The sequence below is a fragment of the Lepus europaeus genome, chromosome 16, assembly GCF_033115175.1.
Source record: "Lepus europaeus isolate LE1 chromosome 16, mLepTim1.pri, whole genome shotgun sequence".
NCBI classification, from domain to species: Eukaryota; Metazoa; Chordata; class Mammalia; order Lagomorpha; family Leporidae; genus Lepus; species Lepus europaeus.
Window position 1 is genome coordinate 89,917,584 of NC_084842.1, and position 17,650 is coordinate 89,935,233.

The 17,650-nt window shown below is 47.3% G+C and overlaps 1 protein-coding gene across 7 annotated transcripts in view; it reads right to left on the reverse strand.

Annotated features, from left to right (window-relative positions):
- Positions 1 to 17,650, reverse strand: part of GRK4 (G protein-coupled receptor kinase 4) — a 61,988-nt gene that overhangs the window by 29,279 nt on the left and 15,059 nt on the right. For 3 of the 7 annotated variants that reach the window (XM_062213601.1, XM_062213604.1, XM_062213603.1), the window contains exons 3-5: positions 10,754 to 10,866; positions 6,404 to 6,481; positions 2,702 to 2,805 (exon numbers count right to left, since the gene is read on the reverse strand). In XM_062213601.1, coding sequence (XP_062069585.1) covers positions 2,702 to 2,805; positions 6,404 to 6,481; positions 10,754 to 10,866 — 295 coding nt within the window. Of the gene's footprint in view, positions 1 to 2,701; positions 2,806 to 2,927; positions 3,004 to 6,403; positions 6,482 to 10,753; positions 10,867 to 17,650 lie in introns of those variants that run through there. The other 4 variants (XM_062213607.1, XM_062213605.1, XM_062213606.1 and 1 more) reach the window with 3 other exon arrangements.

Sequence of the window (17,650 nt, forward strand, 5' to 3'; positions counted from 1 at the left end):
GGGGAATGCTAGGAAGTTCTGAACTGAAGAAACTGGAAATCATCCCAGGATTTCCACTGATGCTTTGAATTCTGAACGAGTCACGTGATTCGCTTCACTTTATATTGTAAAACAGGGTTTTCATATGCTTTTGACTAATACTAAAGAACAGGGATTCTCAAATGTTCTTGTAAAAACCTCATTCTCTCATCAGTCTGCGGTGGGTCTTCCAAAGATCACCAGACACGTAACAAACACCACTGCTCTGAGTAAGGGAGAGTGAAATGTCTGTGCTTTCTTTTTAAAATTTATTTTATTGGAGAGGCAGAGTTACAGATATGGGAGAGACAGAGAGAGAGAGAGAGAGTTCTTCCATCTGCTGGTTCATTCCTCAAATAGCTGCAATGGCCAGAGCTGGGCCAATCTGAACCCAGGAGCCAGGAGCCTCTTTCAGGTCTCCTACATAGGAGCAGAAGCCCAAGGACTTGGGCCATCTTTGGCTGCTTTCCCAGGTCATAGCAGAGAGCTGGATCAGAAGTGGTGCAGCCAGGACTCAAGCCAGCACCCATATGGCTGCCAGCACTGCAGGCGGAGGCTTAACCTACTACACCACAGCGCCGACCCCATCTTTTTTAAAAATATGACCCACATAATCAAAAGCTCTTTGGGTCCTTTGTCATGCATAAGAGTGTGACAGCATTCAGAGACAAAAGGTTTGAAGCTTCTCCCACAGGCAACTTCAGGGCTGAACACTGTTCTGGGGCTCCCTAAAGCGCCCTGAAATTTCCTGGTGGAATCAAGGACTCGATTCCTTGCCCCAGGTGTCACATGGATGGCTCAATCCCAAATAGGTCTGAACCAACTTAACGGTTCTGATACTCTTGGCTTAGGTAATATCATCTTTACAGAGGTATTTAAAGTATCTCCACGGAAACAAAAGCTCAAATATCAACTTCCTTCAACATGGTTAACAGTCTGAGAGGCTGCAGGGCTCATGACTGTAACTGACTTCTCAGAGCTTCTCAGTTTCAGTCCTCAGAACTAAGACTGCTCCTCTGCTCTGGGCAACAAGCCCATGATGCACACTTTGAAACAAAATTATGAGATTTAAATGCATCCGCAGTTCAACGCTGGTTTCAATCTGTTCAACCCGGCAATTGCCAATGGCGGCTACGCCCCGTGGCCTCCCCTCAGCCCATGCTGGGAAGACAACAGGCAGCAGGAGGAATCACTTATGTTCACGATGCAGCATCGGTATTCTGGAATCCAGAACCAGAAGCAAAGGTTTTTGGGGTTGTAACAATACAGAGACAAGACAGAATGCCCCAGCCCACTGAAACTCCTACGTAGTGTCTACAAGGTATTATGCTGTGTTACTCGTCAACCCAGGTTGTCTGGCGTCTGCCACCTCCCTGCGCTGACACAGTCTGAGCTGGGGCCACCAACGACCTGCAATAGAGACAGGCCAGGCCAGAAGCCCGACCACCCAGCTGAAAGGTATCAGGGTGAAGAAGGGAAGAATGGCCTGCAGGCTCTCTCCACACAACTCTTCTCTCACTTCCTCTCTGCCTGCATCTGGCCTCGGAAGCCACAGTCTCAGCCGCACCTAGACAGAGGTCCTGTGCCTCTCGGTGTCCACCTCTCAGCCTTGCGTGATGACTAGAGCACATCTCAAACCCAACACGTCCCCAGGCAGACTGCAGGGTCAGCCTGCCCTTGCCTTCCGCCCTCCAGATGTCTCTAAAGCCCATTCCTTTCTCTCTGTTGCGCTGTCATCACCCTGTTCAGGACGCCAGGCCAGCTGCCCTGGACAACTACAACAACCTGTCAGGCCCATCTCATAGACCCAGTCTCCCTGCTTCAAACTGTCCTCTGCGATTGCAGCCAAAGTGGTCTTTCAAAAGGACAATGAAAGGGCAGGCATTACAGCACAGCAGGTTCAGTCACAGCCTGGGACCTCACATCCCACAGCAGGTGCTGGCTGGAAGTCTGGCTAGTCTGCTACGGACCCAGCTGCCCGCTAATGCATCCTGGGAGGCAGCAGAAGATGGTTCAAGTGCTTGGGCTCCTGCCACCCATATGGGAGACTCGGATGGAGCCTGGCCCAGCCCTGGCTCTTGTGGGCATTGGGGGAGTGACCCAGCAGATGGGAGACATTTCTCTTTCTCTCGGTCTATCTGTCACTCTAACTTTACAATAAGTAAATAAATATCCAAACACACACACACACACACAATGAATATGTCACTAATTGTTCTCAAGGCCAAGGACAATCTTTTCCACGGCTTCTTGGCCTTGAGAACAGTTTTCTCATCATGTGAAATGAGGAACTGACTGCATACATACACACAATACCACGTGCTCTGTGCCTAACCACCTGAGAAACCATTTTTTCTTTGTGTAGGTAAGGAAGTTGAGCCGTGCTCCTCTGCCTTACAATTCTGCACATATTACAGAAATCCAAAGAAAAGCTATGTTCGGCAAGCACCTGTGTGTAAAAGTCATTTTCATCCCAGTCACAAGCATTTGGAAGGCAAATGGAGAGGGTCAGGGCCATCCTAGGGACTTCAGTGTGACCCGCTGCAGTGTTCTGTATGTGTTATGTGTCACTCACTCTCTGGTGAGGGCCATGTCTTAATCTGAGAAGAACTTGCTCAGGCAGAGAAAGCCCTCGAGGGTCAGCCGTCGATAATACACGCAGGGCCCCGTGTCAACCACTTACCCAGTGCATTCCTCAAAGGCTTTTTTGGAAGGGTCCTGCTTCAGCCTCAGTTTACATTCTTTCACAACACCTGGAGGTATTTCTGGTAAACAGACTGCCAATTTCTTAATACAGCACAAACCAAACATATGACAATTAGTGATTTCATAATTCGGCAGTCATAAACAGAACTAATGCTGTGTACAAAAGTAAAAACATGTGTGTGAAACACAAATCAAAGCATTACCTCTCCCCACGCCGGGCCCAGCCTGTCTGCCTTTGCAGATCTTTTCCTGTGCATGTCAGGACACACTCAGACAGACCTGTAGAACCAAACTCCTGGCAGCATCATTCACAACAGCAAGACAACAGAGCCAGTGTCCACGGAGTGGCACGGCCACGCAGCCTAGGAGGAAGGCGAGCCTGACACGTGCTACAGCTGGAACCTCAGGAGGACATCGTGCTAAGTAAGAGAGGCCAGACACAAGAGAACGAATCCTCCACAATCCACTCACTGGGTGCTGGGGAGTTAAACTGACAGAGAAAGCAGAAGGGTGATTACTGGGGGCTGGAGAGGGAGTGCTTAGATCTGAAAACGCTCTCGGGAATCTTTTCATCCTATACACGAGAATTTTGGAAGACGGATGTGAAGCCCTGCAGGCCCTCTGAGGGAGTTAGCGAGGACAGTTTCAGTTTTGCAAGATAAAACAGGTCTAGCGGTTGATTATATAGAAATATAAGAACACTTAACACCACTGGACAGCACACTTAGTAATGGTTAAGGTGGAACATTTTATGTTATTTGTATTTAGCCTAGTGGTTAAGACATTGGTTAAAATGCCCACTGGCATTGTGACACAGTGGGTTAAGCTGAAGCCTGTGACACCGGCATCCTATACTGGCACCCTTTTGAGTTCTAGCTGCTCTGCTTCTGATCCAGTTCACTACTAATGCACCTGGGAAAGCAGGAGAAGATGGCCCAAGTATTGGGCCCCTGCTTCCCATGTGGGAGACCGGGCTGGAGTTCCAGGCTTTGGCCTGGCCCAGTCCAGGCTGCTGCAGCCATTTAGGGAGCAAACCAGCAGATGGAAGGCATCTCTGTGTCTCGCTCTCTCTGTAAGTCTTTCAAATAAATAAATAAAACTTTAAGAAATAAATAAAATGCCCACATTCCATATTAGAGGATCTGAGTTCAACTCTCTGCTCTGGCTCCTGCCTATCACCTCCTGCTGTTGCAGGCCCTGGGAAACAGTGGTAGTGGCTCAGTAATTGGGTCCCTGGCACCTACACGGGAGACCTGGATGGAGCTCCCACACCCAGCTTTGGTCTTCAGCTGTTACAGGCATTTGAGGAACGAATGAATCAGCAGATGGGAGCTGTTTGTTTCTCTTCGCCTCTCAGATACACACACACAAGCACTTTGTGAGCACAGAGAAATGCAATGTTTCCTTCCCCTCATTCCAATGGGGAGGAGGTAACAGTGACGAGGTGTCAGATGTGTGCTGCCCCGACAGTCTACCGCATTTTCTTTCATGGCTCCGGGTTTCCCAGCGTGGGGGCTCATCTACTCTTTCTGATTATTCTAGCTGTCAATTTTCCCACTGCAAACACCACTGCCATGAACATCTTTGTACTCTTGTGTTTCTACAGAACAGACATCTGAAAATAAATTCCTAGCTCAAAGGACACATGCTTTGTGAATCTGAATATTTATTGTAAAGCTGCTCTCCAAATAAAGCCCCCTACTCTGCATTTCCGTGCAACACTGCTCTTAGGTGCCAGTTTCCTACTGCCAGAGGCTTCACGCACTACGTCACAACAGTCCTCACCCTCTTGATGGTGTTATTTGGACAAAGTTTTTAACTTTGAAGAAGCCTAGTTTCTTTATTTTCCCTTTTGCTGTTTGTATTTTAAGTGTCATAACTAGAAAATCACTGCCTAATTCAAAGTCTTAAATATTCATGCCTGTAATTTCTGCTAAGAATTGTACAGTTTTAATTCTTACATAGTTAGGTCTTTAGTCAATTTTGAGGGTTTTTTTTTTTTATATGGCGTGAGGTAGGGTCCAACCTCATTCACTTCATGTAGTTATCCGGTTGTTCTAGTACCATCTGTTGAAAAGATTGTTCTTCCACTGAACTGTCTTGGCATTCTTATGTCAACTGTAAACGTATGAATTTACTCTGTACTCTCAGTTCTGTTCACTGACTCGTATGACTATTCTTATGCCACTCCCACACTGTCTTAATTATTGCAGCTTTCTAGCTGTTAAAATTCAGAAGTGTATGCTCTCCAACTATGTTATTTTTCCTTCAAGGATATTAAATTGTTCTCAGTCACCCAGATATCATTTGAATCCTAAAATCAGCTTGCTAATTTCTGCAAAAAAGGACACTACAACTTGATAGGGATTGTACTGAATTTGTAGATCAACGGGGGTGGAGTGTGCTGCCTTATTAACATTATTAAGTCTTCTCATCCATGAACATGGGATGTCTTTCCACTATCTTAGGTTGCCTTTTCCTCAAAGTTTTGCAGTTTTCAGCATAAGTGTTATACTTCTTTTGTTATATTTATTCCAAAGTTCTCTAATCTTTTTGATGCAATTGTAAGTGGAATTGCTTTTTTAATTTGTTCTTTGAATTTTAATTGCTAGTGATCAAGAATAGAATAGAACTTTGTACAGTAATCCAGCCTCTTGCAATCCTGGCAAACTCACTTATTAGCTCTGGAATTTTTATGTGTATGTGTGTACTTCTCAGGATTTTCTCTACTTAAGGTCATGACATTTGCAGATACAGGCAGTTTTATTTCTTCTTTTCCAATATAAGTATCTTTTCTCTCTCTGTCTTGCCCAATTGCCCTGGTCTAATGGAAGCTGCAGTTAACAGAAGACAGAAGCACACAATCTCATCTGGTTCTAATCCTGGACAAGTCACCTCATGTGCTCCAGCATGATGCCAGCACTGAACAAGCTCCATTCTGCTCCCAGTTTGTTTTCACTATGAGTGGCTAATGAGGATTACAATCTGAATATCTTGGACTTTCTCTTGACCATACTACTCTCTAACTTTAATTTCTACCTCTCTGATTCTTGGCTCCAACACTTGCCAGCTGTGTAACCTTGGCTAAGTCACTTAACCACCCTGATTTTCAGACTTCTCATCTGAAAATGGAAATAATGATCATAACTATCTCAAGGGTTGTGATGAAGATGAGATGATGTTTGAAGTGTCTAAGGCTTACAGCAGCACTAACTAAATGTTACTGGTCCTTGTTACTCTTCTCCTTCCACCCAGCTAACATAGGATCCTGCCAAGAACTAAAGACTCCAGCAGCCCTCCAAAGACAAAGTGAGTGAAATGAAGCAGGCGCGGGACTAATCTCAGTGACAAACTGCACTGCAAGGACCTAGTGAGTCAAAGGCATACAAACTAAGACTTGGTAAAGCTTTTAGAAAAAATATTATTTTTAGTTCAGCAAATCAAATTTTCCAATTCTATATCCTGTTTGAGGAAACAGCAACTTTTAAACTCTTTGAATCAATTTTCTAAGAGATTTGTTAATTTTTTCACTGAATTAAACAAAAGCACAGAAGAGGACTATTTTTAAGAAATTAAAGCTTTTAAGATATTTTTTATGTCTTATCTAACAGTAAAGATGGCTGTGCATTCCAAACATTTAGTAAGTTGTTTGCAAATCTTTACTTAGAAGAAAACATACCTCATTGCCGAAGAATCCCTCTAGAATGCACAGTCCACAATGTTCTTGGTCCTCATCTATGGCAACTTCATATTCTGCCTGGTTGGAGAGGCAAGAGAAAATAAGCAATAATGATTTACAATGTACCCCCGAGGCAGACAGCAGCTCTACTGATAAACTACCTACAGTTCTTCCTTGAGAATCCAAGAGCTATAAGGTGGCGTGGGCAGAGGGAAAGGGAAGTCAATACTTTTAGGAGGTTAATAATGAAGTAGAGCAATACTTTCCCTAATACTCTCTGTGCTCTACTATATTTTCAGTCATTAAATGTGGCTAAATAGAATGGAATAAAGTAAACAACTTAGGCTATTTTATGCAATAATATTTTATAAATGTCTAAGAGCCAGTGCTGTGGTGTAATAGGTTAAGCCTCCGCCTGCGATGCTGGCATCTCATATAGGCGAAGGTTTGTGTACCAGCTGCTCCTCTTCCAATCCAGCTCCCTAGTAAAGGCCTGGGAAAGCAGTAGAAGATGTCCCGAGTCCTCAGGCCCCAGCACCCATGTGGGAGACCTGGAAGAAACTCCTGTCTCCTGGCTTCAGCCTGGCCCAATCCCAGCCATTGATGCCATTTGGGGAGTGAACCAGCAGATGGAAGACTTTTCTCTCTGTCTCTCCCTCTCTCTGTTTATAACTCTGCTTCTCAAATAAATCATTAAAAAAAGAAAAAAAGAAAGAAATGTCTAAGAGATACTTAGAAAGCTGAGTTGAGGCCAGCGCCATGCCTCAATAGGCTAATCCTCCGCCTGTGGCGCCAGCACACCAAGTTCTAGTCCTGGTCAGGGCTCCAGATTCTGTCCCGGTTGCCCCTCTTCCAGGCCAGCTCTCTGCTGTGGCCCGGGAGTGCAGTGGAGGATGGCCCAGGTCCTTGGGCCCTGCACCCGCATGGGGGACCAGGAGAAGCACCTGGATCCTGGCTTCGGATCAGTGCAGTGCTCCGGCTGCAGCACGGCGTGCTGCAGCAGCCATTGGAGGGTGAACCAACGGAAAAAGGAAGACCTTTCTCTCTGTCTCTCTCTCTCACTGTCCACTCTGCCTGGAAAGAAAGAAAGAGAGAAAGAAAGAGAGAAAGCAAGCAAGCAAGCTGAGTTGAGAGCTCCCAGGGAAGTCAGGGTTGATGATAACAAAGTAGGGGTCATTCACACACAGGAGCAGGGCAGAGGCCCTTAGAGTGGACAACATCTGCTAGGGCACAACTGCCTAATATCTAAACAGCCACATTAGACAGGAAAGAAAGAACTGGAGAAGTGATGAGAGACAAAACCTGAGGCCAGGTCCCCAAAGCCTAGGGAAGACAACTTCAAGAAGTGAGTCAGCAAGACCAGCACACGTGGGGACTCAGCCCGGAGAGACCACCAAGAAAGCCCCTGGATGTGCAAGTCAAGGGCCTTGGAAGAGCAGTGAGGCCAGGAGAAGATGGTAGCTGAAGAGACATAAGGAGATGAAGGCTGAAGAAGCTGGTCCATTGATTCTGTGTCCTTCATGGCCCAGCCCAGTGTCCAGGAACCAGCCCCGCCTTCTTTGTTCAGGGGCACAGTACTCAGCGTGACAATGACCAGCACACTGTCTGCTTAAAGAAGCTTTGTACCTACGTTCTGAGCAGTTGTGGATGCTGTGTGGCCGCACCTAATACACAAGAAATGCACCTGAGGCTGTGATGTGCCAACTCGACAGCCATTCAATCAAACACTGAGGTATGGACAGGACGTCATCTGTACATGTGATTAAAGTCTACAGCTGACGTGCAGTAAAGGAAATTGTACTAGATAACCTGGGAGAGCTGGCCCAGTCATTTGAAAGATGTCAGGAGCAGAGCTGAGGCTTCCCTGAAAAAGAAAATAGCAGCCTCAGCCTGTTTCTGGACAACTCCACCATGCCCTTCCTGATCATCCACGTCAGGCCTTCCTGGTTGAGCCACTTCCTTGCACTTAGTCTCTTTTTTTTTTTTTTTTATTTTACAGGTAGAGTTATAGACAGCGAGAGAGACAGAGAGAAAGGTCTTCCTTCCATTGGTTCACTCTCCAAATGGCCACCACAGCCGGCACTGTGCCGATCTGAAGCCAGGAGCCAGATGCTTCCTCCTGGTCTCCCATGGGGTGCAGGGCCCAAGCACTTGGGCCATCCTCCACTGCACTCCCGGGCCACAGCAGAGAGCTGGCCTGGAAGAGGGGCAACCGGGACTAGAACCCGGAATCCATATGGGATGCCAGCACCGCAGGCAGAGGATTAACCAAGTGAGCCAAGGCGCCAGCCCCACACTTAGTCTCTTGATATCTGTCTCCTAGTGTTTATGGCTGTCTGGCTGAACCCTGACTGACACAAATACCACAAATTCACTAATTCACTAGCAAGACCCAGGGTGGACAACCACACCACAGGCTGTGAAGGAGCAATGGAAAATGCAGTCTCTCCATTCAAGAAGCTCAAATAACCTGTTAGCACAAGGACAGTCAGAGCAGTAGGTGCTACACAACCAGCACAATCAAGACTTATTTCTAAGTCCACATAATTACCATTAAAAAAAAAAAAAACCTGTCACCAATTAATTTGATGTCACCTAATACCTAACAGGCATAATGATAACATGAAAATTTAAATGGAAATAGAGTTTTAGCAAAGCAGTTGAGCCTTGTTAACATGAAGAATTATAGGTCCCTAGATGCCTTTATTTTTTAAAAAAGATTTACTTATACATTTGAAAGGCAGAGATACAAAGAAGAGGGAGAGAGAGCAAGAGAGAGAGAGAGAGAGAGAGGAGAGACTCTTCCATTGGGTGGTTCACTCCCAAATGGCTGCAATGGCTAGAACTAGGCCAGGCAGAAGCCAGGAACCAGGAGATAGGAGCTTCTTTTGGGTCTCCCACGTGGGTGCAGAGGCCCAAGTGCTTAGGCCATCTTCCACTGCTTTCCCAAGCACATGAGCAGACAGCTGGATCAGAAGAGGAGCAGCCGAGACACGGAGGCTTAGCCTTCTATGCCACAGTGCCAGCCCCAGTCCCTAGATTCTTAAACTACAGTAGGTTGGCAAGTATATCCTGCCACATGAAAACTGGTATCCACATTCTAGCCCTGGAAGTGCGCAGGCCAGCCTCACTGCCTCAGACTTCCATCTCTAAAAAGAGCAAACAGTCCTTTTCTAAGCCTTGTCTTAGTGCCAGAAAGGAAAAAAAGCAGGGGAGTTGCAAGGAACAAGGAGCAAATAGCAACAAGACTTCGAATAATGCATTATAAATACATATTTCTTCAGACTGTAAGCAATGGCACAGGAGAAAAATGAACACAAACTCAGTGATATGCGACAGTTCTTTGCATGTACTAGTACTCAATACATATCTGCAGAAATAACTAGGAGCAGCCACCACAGGGAGAAGCAGAATCCTAACCTTGGCACAATGTAAGAGCTTTCCTGCTGACTTTGGTCACTTGCTTCTGAATTTCACAGTTTTGAAATTCTAGACTTGACAGTGGTAGCCACAAATATTTAGGGACTCAAAAGTTCTTTATCTATAAGGAAATCACATTAAATCTCAAACAGGATCTATGGAAATTTTGGAAACCACAGAGTAAATTCTATTGAACACAGTTATTCTCCCCCGCCCAGATTTATTTATTTATTTATTTGAAAGGCAGAGTTACAGAGAAGCAGAGGCAGAGAGAAAGAGAGAGAGAGAGAGAGAGAGAGTGAGTCTTTCATCTGCTGGTTCACTCCCCAATTGGCTGGCACGGCTGGAGCTAGGCTGATCCAAAGCCAGGAGCCGGGAGCTTCATTTGGGTCTCCCATGTGGGTGCAGGGGCCCAAACATTTGGACCATCTTCCACTGCTTTCCCAGACCATAGCAGAGAGCTGGATCGGAAGTGGAGCAGCCGGGACTCAAACCAGTGCCCATATGGGATGCTGGCGCTACACACTGCAGCTTTACCTGCTACGCCACAGCACCAGTCCCCCATGGTTATGCTTCTTAAGCTAATTTTATCCCTTCCCGTGCTTCTAAGATAGTGTTTTAAGTATACAGTATGTGCCAGTTAAAGGCCGAAAGGATACTTTTTTGGTGGCTGAAAAAGTATATTGTCTTAACTAGCCTGTCAATCTTCATACCAATGAAAATAGCATTTTCAAAGTCATAAGCGCTTATGCCTTTCCAACATCTGAGATTCTACAGGAAATACTACTGTATAACATATAATAAAGGGATTTCCTTATCAAGAAGGTAATATGACATCAAGACAAACAGTCTATTCATTGCTACATCCTTGCTGAGCAAGATCTGGTTTTAATGAGATTGGGAGGCTCCGCACTGAGGTCACTCACTTACCACTGCGTCCAAGAATTCAATGCGCCTCTTTAGATCAGGTTTTGTGTCACAAAATTGCCTGAAGAGAAGTCTTCCTATTGGTTGTTTGTCACAAAGACTACAATAATCCCTTTCTGGGTGAAGAGAAAGGATAAGAAGCAAATAAACATCATCACTAGAGCCCACCAACTGCTCTTCTCAGCCTAACTCTATGCTCACCTGACACAGTACAAATCAGAATAGATTTTCACTATTATTTTTTAAATTACTGGTTTTTGTGCTTTTAATTTTTTAATTTACTTGTGAGACAGACAGAAATAGCACCTTTCTGTTGGTTTCCTGCCCAAATGCCCACAACAGCGAGGGATGAGTGAGGTCAAAGCCAGGAATCTGGAGCCCCTCCCAGTGCTCCCAAGTCGGTGGCAGAAACCCGAATACTTGAACCATCACCTGCTGCCTCCAAGGGTGCACATGAGCAGGAAGATGCAATGAGGAGCAGAGCTGGGGCTCAAACCCAGCACTCAGAGATGGGATATGGGTGTTCCAAGCGGCATCTCAACCACGGCACCAAACACTCACCCCTACGCTGCTGGTTTTTTTTTTTTTTTTTTTTTTTAGAGATTTATTTATTTGAAAGTCAAGGTTACACAGAGAGGAGAGGTGGAGAGAGAGAGAGACGAGAGAGAGACAGTGAGAGACACAGAGAGAGGTCTTCCATCTGATGGTTCACTCCCCAATTGGCTGCAACAGCCGGAGCTGCGCCAATCCGAATCCGAAGCCAGGAGCCAGGAGCTTCTTCTGGGTCTTCCACACAGGTGCAGGGGACCCAAGGACTTGGGTCATCTTCTATTGCTTTCCCAGGCCACAGCAGAGAGCTGGACTAGAAGAGGAACAGCCGGGTCCGAACCAGCACCCATATGGGATGCCGGCACTTCTGGCCAGGGCGTTAATCCGCTGCGCCACAGCGCCGCCCCTGCTGCTGTTTTTCAAACTCCTACTTGGTTTACTAAACTAGGGTTTCACAAACTCTAGGAATCTGAGCCACCTGCTTTGGATCACTGATTTTGCAAAGGGAAAGGTCAGGCAGGGACACAAACACCTCAGTTTCGGGCACAAACATTACAATAGTTGTACAAAATCCACTCTGTTCAGTTTCGCCACTCTATTTTACGACAGAGATATTCAGTAATTACATTTGAGAGTGGAAGGACATTCCTCATCAGTTACGGTAACTGCATCCCACGCTGGAGCATGACCAGCTCTGCCCCTGACTCCAGTTTCCTGCAGGTGCACACCCGGGAGCCGCAGGTGATGGCTCAAGTAGGGTGAGGGTGAGGGTGGGGGTGGGGTGAGGGTGAGGGTGAGGGTGAGGGTGGGGTGAGAGTGAGGGTGAGGGTGAGGGTGGGGTGAGGGTGAGGGTGAGGGTGAGGGTGGAGTGAGGGTGAGGGTGAGGGTGGGGTGAGGGTGAGGGTGGGGGTGGGGTGAGGGTGAGGGTGAGGGTGGGGTGAGAGTGAGGGTGAGGTGAGGGTGAGGGTGGGGTGAGGGTGAGGGTGTGGTGAGGGTGGGGTGAGGGTGAGGGTGGGGGTGAGGGTGAGGGTGATGGTGAGGGTGGGGTGAGAGTGAGGGTGAGGGTGAGAGTGAGGGTGGGGTGAGGGTGAGGGTGAGGGTGGGGTGAGGGTGAGGGTGAGGGTGAGGGTGGGGTGAGGGTGAGGGTTGGGTGAGGGTGAGGGTTGGGTGAGGGTGAGGGTGGGGTGAGGGTGAGGGTGAGGGTGAGGGTGGGGTGAGGGTGAGGGTGAGGGTGGGGGTGGGGTGAGGGTGAGGGTGAGGGTGGGGTGAGAGTGAGGGTGAGGGTGGGGTGAGGGTGAGGGTGGGGTGAGGGTGAGGGTGGGGTGAGGGTGAGGGTGGGGTCCCTGTCACCCACTTGGGAGACTCAAATTGAGTTCCTGGATCCTGGGTTTCAACCTGGCCCAGCACTGGCTGTTGTGAACATTTGGCAAAAGACGCCAGCCAAAAAGTTGTGGTTTTGTAATATTTCTTGTGAAGTGTTATTCATTAAAACAATGCAATAGATTATGTAGATGTATCTTCTTAATACTATATAGCAAATTCTCAGTGATTTCCATTAATACTAGTAAAGTCAACTCTATAATAAATAGTATTTTGTTAAAAAAAAAGTTGTGGTTTTGAAACACTGAATATTTTTAATACATTCCTCCCTAATTCAAAGGTTCTAAAATGTAGCTTCTTTTCAGCTGAGGGTGGCAGATGTAGCAGACAGTCTGCTTGCCTTTTCTCCTAGCTTCTTACTGAAATGACTGAATATTAGAACAACAGGGGCCGGAACTGTGGTGCAGCGGGTTAAAGCCCTGGCCTGAAGTGCCGGCATCTCATATGGGCGCTGGTTCTAGTCCCGGCTGCTCCTCTTCCGAACCAGCTCTCTGCTGTGGCCTGGGAAAGCGGTAGAAGATGGCCCAAGTCCTTGGGCCCTTGCACCTGCGTAGGAGACCTGGAAGAAGCTTCTGGCTCCTGGCTTCAAATCGGCACAGCTCTGGCCGCTGTGACCATCTGGGGTTGAACCAGCAAATGGAAGACCTTTCTCTGCCTCTGCCTCTCTCTGTAACTCTTTCAAATAAATAAAATAAAACTAAAAAAAAAGCAGTTGCCCATAAAAAAATAATTAAACCCTCATGCAGAACAAGAGTGCAGGGCACTTCAGGAGACACAATGTTGAGGACTGCAAGGAAGAGAGAAGCTGATGCGGCTGGATTGGTAAAGGAACCATCAGCCCAATCCCCAGAACGAGCAGGGTATGGGAACCCCTCGAGAGGCTCTTCCTTCAGCCTTGAGGCCACTTTAAAGGAGACACAGTAGGCGCCAGGCAGAGAGCTGATGTTGAGTTAAGCTCTTTCAGCAAAATAAGTGGCTGTGTGTGTGTGTGTGTGTGTGGCACTGGCACACATGTCCCATAGGGATGCTGTCCATCGGAACACAACACACCAGAGCCCTGGAGATCCAAGACAGAGAGTGCCAGGAAGAGGGAACTGTGCAGCTGCAGGGGAAGGCTGTACTGGATACACCCACATTAACAAACAGATCTTACTAGCAACTTGAATAAATAACCTCAGATCTCCAGACATTTGGGAAAAAAGCAACAGATTTTAATAAGTACCCAACACAAAGGAGAAAAGAGAATAAAGCCTGTATCTTTAAAGTTTTTATTGTTCTTTTATTTATTTATTTTTTTTTTTGACAGGCAGAGTGGACAGTGAGAGAGAGAGAGACAGAGAGAAAGGTCTTCCTTTTGCCGTTGGTTCACCCTCCAATGGCCGCCGCGGTAGCGCGCTGCGGCCGGCGCACCGCGCTGTTCCGATGGCAGGAGCCAGGTGCTTCTCCTGGTCTCCCATGGGGTGCAGGACCCAAGGACTTGGGCCATCCTCCACTGCACTCCCGGGCCACAGCAGAGAGCTGGCCTGGAAAAGGGGCAACCGGGACAGGATCGGTGCCCCGACCGGGACTAGAACCCGGTGTGCCGGCGCCGCAAGGCGGAGGATTAGCCTAGCGAGCCGCGGCGCCGGCCTGTTCTTTTATTTTTAAAAAAGATTTATTTATTTATTTGAAGTCAGAGTTACATAGAGGCAGAGGGGGAGAGAGAGAGAGAGAGAGAGAGAGAGAGAGAGAGAGAGGTCTTCCATCTGCTGGTTCACTCCCCAGATGGCCGCAATGGCTGGAGCTGTGCCAATCTGAAGCCAGGAGCCAAGATCTTCCTCCGGGTCTCCCATGCGGGTGCAGGGGCACAAGGACTTGGGCCATCTTCTAATGCTTTCCTAGGATAGCAGAGCTGGATGGGAAGTGGAACAGCTGGGACTCGGTGCCCATATGAGATGCTGGCACTGCAGGCGTTGGCTTTACCTGCTACGCCACAGTGGAAGATGGCCCAAGTCCTTGGGCCCTTGCACCTGCATGGGAAACCTGGAAGAAGCTGCTGGCTCCTGGCTTTGAATCGGTGAAGCTTCGGCCGTTGCAGCCAACTGGGGAGTGAACCAGAGGATAGGAAGACCCCTCTCTCTCTCTCTCTCTCTCTCTCTCTCTCTCTGCCTCTCTTTCTGTAACTCTGACTTTCAAATAAATAAAATAAATCTTTTAAAAATACTTTTATAAAGATTTTAATAAATCTTTTTAAAAACATTAATTATTATAATTATTATTTTTTATTTTTGACAGGCAGAGTGGACAGTGAGAGAGAGAGAGACAGAGAGAAAGGTCTTCCTTTTTGCCTTTGGTTCACCCTCCAATGGCCGCTGTGGCCGGCGCACCACGCTGATCCGAAGCCAGGATCCAGGTGCTTCTCCTGGTCTCCCATGCAGGTGCAGGGCCCAAGGACTTGGGCCATCCTCCACTGCACTCCTGGGCCACAGCAGAGAGCTGGACTGGAAGAGGGGCAACCGGGACAGAATCCAGCGCCCTGTCCGGGACTAGAACCCGGTGTGCCGGCGCCACAAGGCGGAGGATTAGCCTAGTGAGCCGCAGCGCCAGCCAATTATAATTATTATTATAATTAAAAATAATCTTTTAAAAGAGATTTATTTTATTTATTTGAAAGACAGAGTTACAGAGAGAGGTAGAGCCTGAGAGAGAGAGGTCTTCCATCTGCTGGTTCACTCCCCCAGATGACTGCAATGGTCAGGGTTGCGCCAATACGAAGTCAGGAGCCAGAGCTTCTTCCCAGTCTCCCATGTGGTGCAGGGACCCAAGGACTTGGGCCATCTTCTAATGCTTTCCCAGGCCATAGCAGAGAGCTGGATGGGAAGTGAAGCAGCCAGGACTCGAATCGGCGCCCAGATCGGATACCGGTGCTGCAGGCTGGCTTTAAATGCTGTGCCACAGCGCCAGGCCCAACCTGTGTCTTTTCAAACCTTATTAGGAGCCAGTGTTGTGGCAAAGTGGTCTAAGCTGCTACCTGTGCCATCAGCATTCACAACGGAGAGCTGGTTTAGGTCCTGGCTGCTCTGCTTCCTATCCAGCTTCCTGCTAATGCAACTGGGAAAGGCAGCATAAGATGGTTCAAGTGCTTGGGCTCTGCCACCCATGTGGGCGACCTGGATGGAGTTCCTGGCTCAATTCTGGCCATTGCAGCCATTTGGAGAGTGAACCAGCGGATGGAAGATCTCTCCTCTCTTTCTGTCACTCTGCCTTTCAGATAAATACATCTTAAAAGAAAAAAAAAAGAATTAATATCTTCTGAGATAGGGAAGAGACTGTTAGTCATCAAAGAAGAATAGCCCATATGAAAAAGAAGCAATTACAGAATAAGAGAGAGTTCTTAGAACTTAAAATTACAATTAATGAGTAAACGCTGTCAGAAACACTGAATAGTACTCTGTATGTGCAGAAAAGCACAGATATTGGTCTGAATTAAAAAGAAGAGATCTAAAACGAACAGCAAAAAAGCAAATAAAATGAGAGAATACTGAGATGTAGAAGATAAAGAAAGTCAAGTATCGGGGCCGGCACTGTGACATAGAGGGTAAATCCTCCATCTAGGTGCCAGTTTGAATCCCGGCTGCTCCACTTCTGATCCAGCTCTCTGCTAAGGCCTGGGAAAGCAGTAGAAGATGGCCCAACAACCTGAAGAAGCTCCTGGCTCCAGGCTTCGGATAGGCGCCTCTCTCTCTCTCTCTCTCTGCCTCTCTATAACTCTGCCTTTCATATTAATAAATAAATCTTTAAAAAAAAAGTCAAGTATCTGATAGAAGTTCCAAGTATATAAAGTTAGGTAAGGGGGCCGGCGCCGTGGCTCACTTGGTTAATCCTCCGCTTGCAGCACCGGCATCTCGTATTGGCGCAGGGTTCTAGTCCTGGCTGCTCCTCTTCCAGTCCAGCTCTCTGCTGTGGCCCAGGAGGGCAGTGGAGGATGGCCCAAGTGCTTGGGCCCCTGCACCCGCATGGGAGACCAGGAGGAAGCACCTGGCTCCTGGCTTCGGATCGGCATAGTTCTGGCCATAGCGGCCATTTGGGGGGTGAACGAATGGAAGGAAGACCTTTCTCTCTGTCTCTCTCTCTCTCACTGTCTAACTCTGTCAAATAAATAAATAACAAATAAATAAATAAAGCTAGGTAAGATGGAGTGGGGGAAGACATAGACATAGATCCATATGATATCCATATTGATAGGTAGGTAGACAGAGGTAGGTATAGATAGATATAGATAGATACAGCAAAATGTTCCCAAGTCACACACTTAAAGGCCCCTCTATGAACCATAACTAATAAAGAACATGGCCCACATCTAGAGACGTCCCTGTGATATCTCCCAACACTAAGCACAGCAAGAAATCCTTATAACCTCTGAGAAAGAAAAAAAAAAGTTGCCCACAAAATGTAATAAATCAGAGGGACACCTGTATAAGCAAAGTTGGGGCTCAAACAGCAATGTTGTCGAAGTTCAGATGTGTGTGGATATGTGCATGTGCGTGTCTAAACCTTATTCTAGGCTGGCACCGCTCAATAGGCTAATCCTCCATCTGCGGCGCCAGCACACCAGGTTCTAGTCACAGTCGGGGTGCCGGATTCTGTCCCGGTTGCTCCTCTTCCAGTCCAGCTCTCTGCTGTGGCCCGGGAGTGCAGTGGAGGATGGCCCAAGTGCTTGGCCTCTGTACCCGCATGGGAGACCAGAAGAAGCACCTGGCTCCTGGCTTTGGATCAGCGTGGTGCGCCGGCCACAGCGCGCCACCCACAGTGGCCATTGGAGGGTGAACCAACGGAAAAGGAAGACCTTTCTCTCTGTCTCTCTCATTGTCCACTCTACCTGTCAAAAAATAAAAATAAAAAAAATTAAACCTTATTCTATTCCATTCCATACCCATCAAATGAGAAGACAAATAAAGAACATTTTTTCTGTTTTTTTTTTTTTTAAATTTA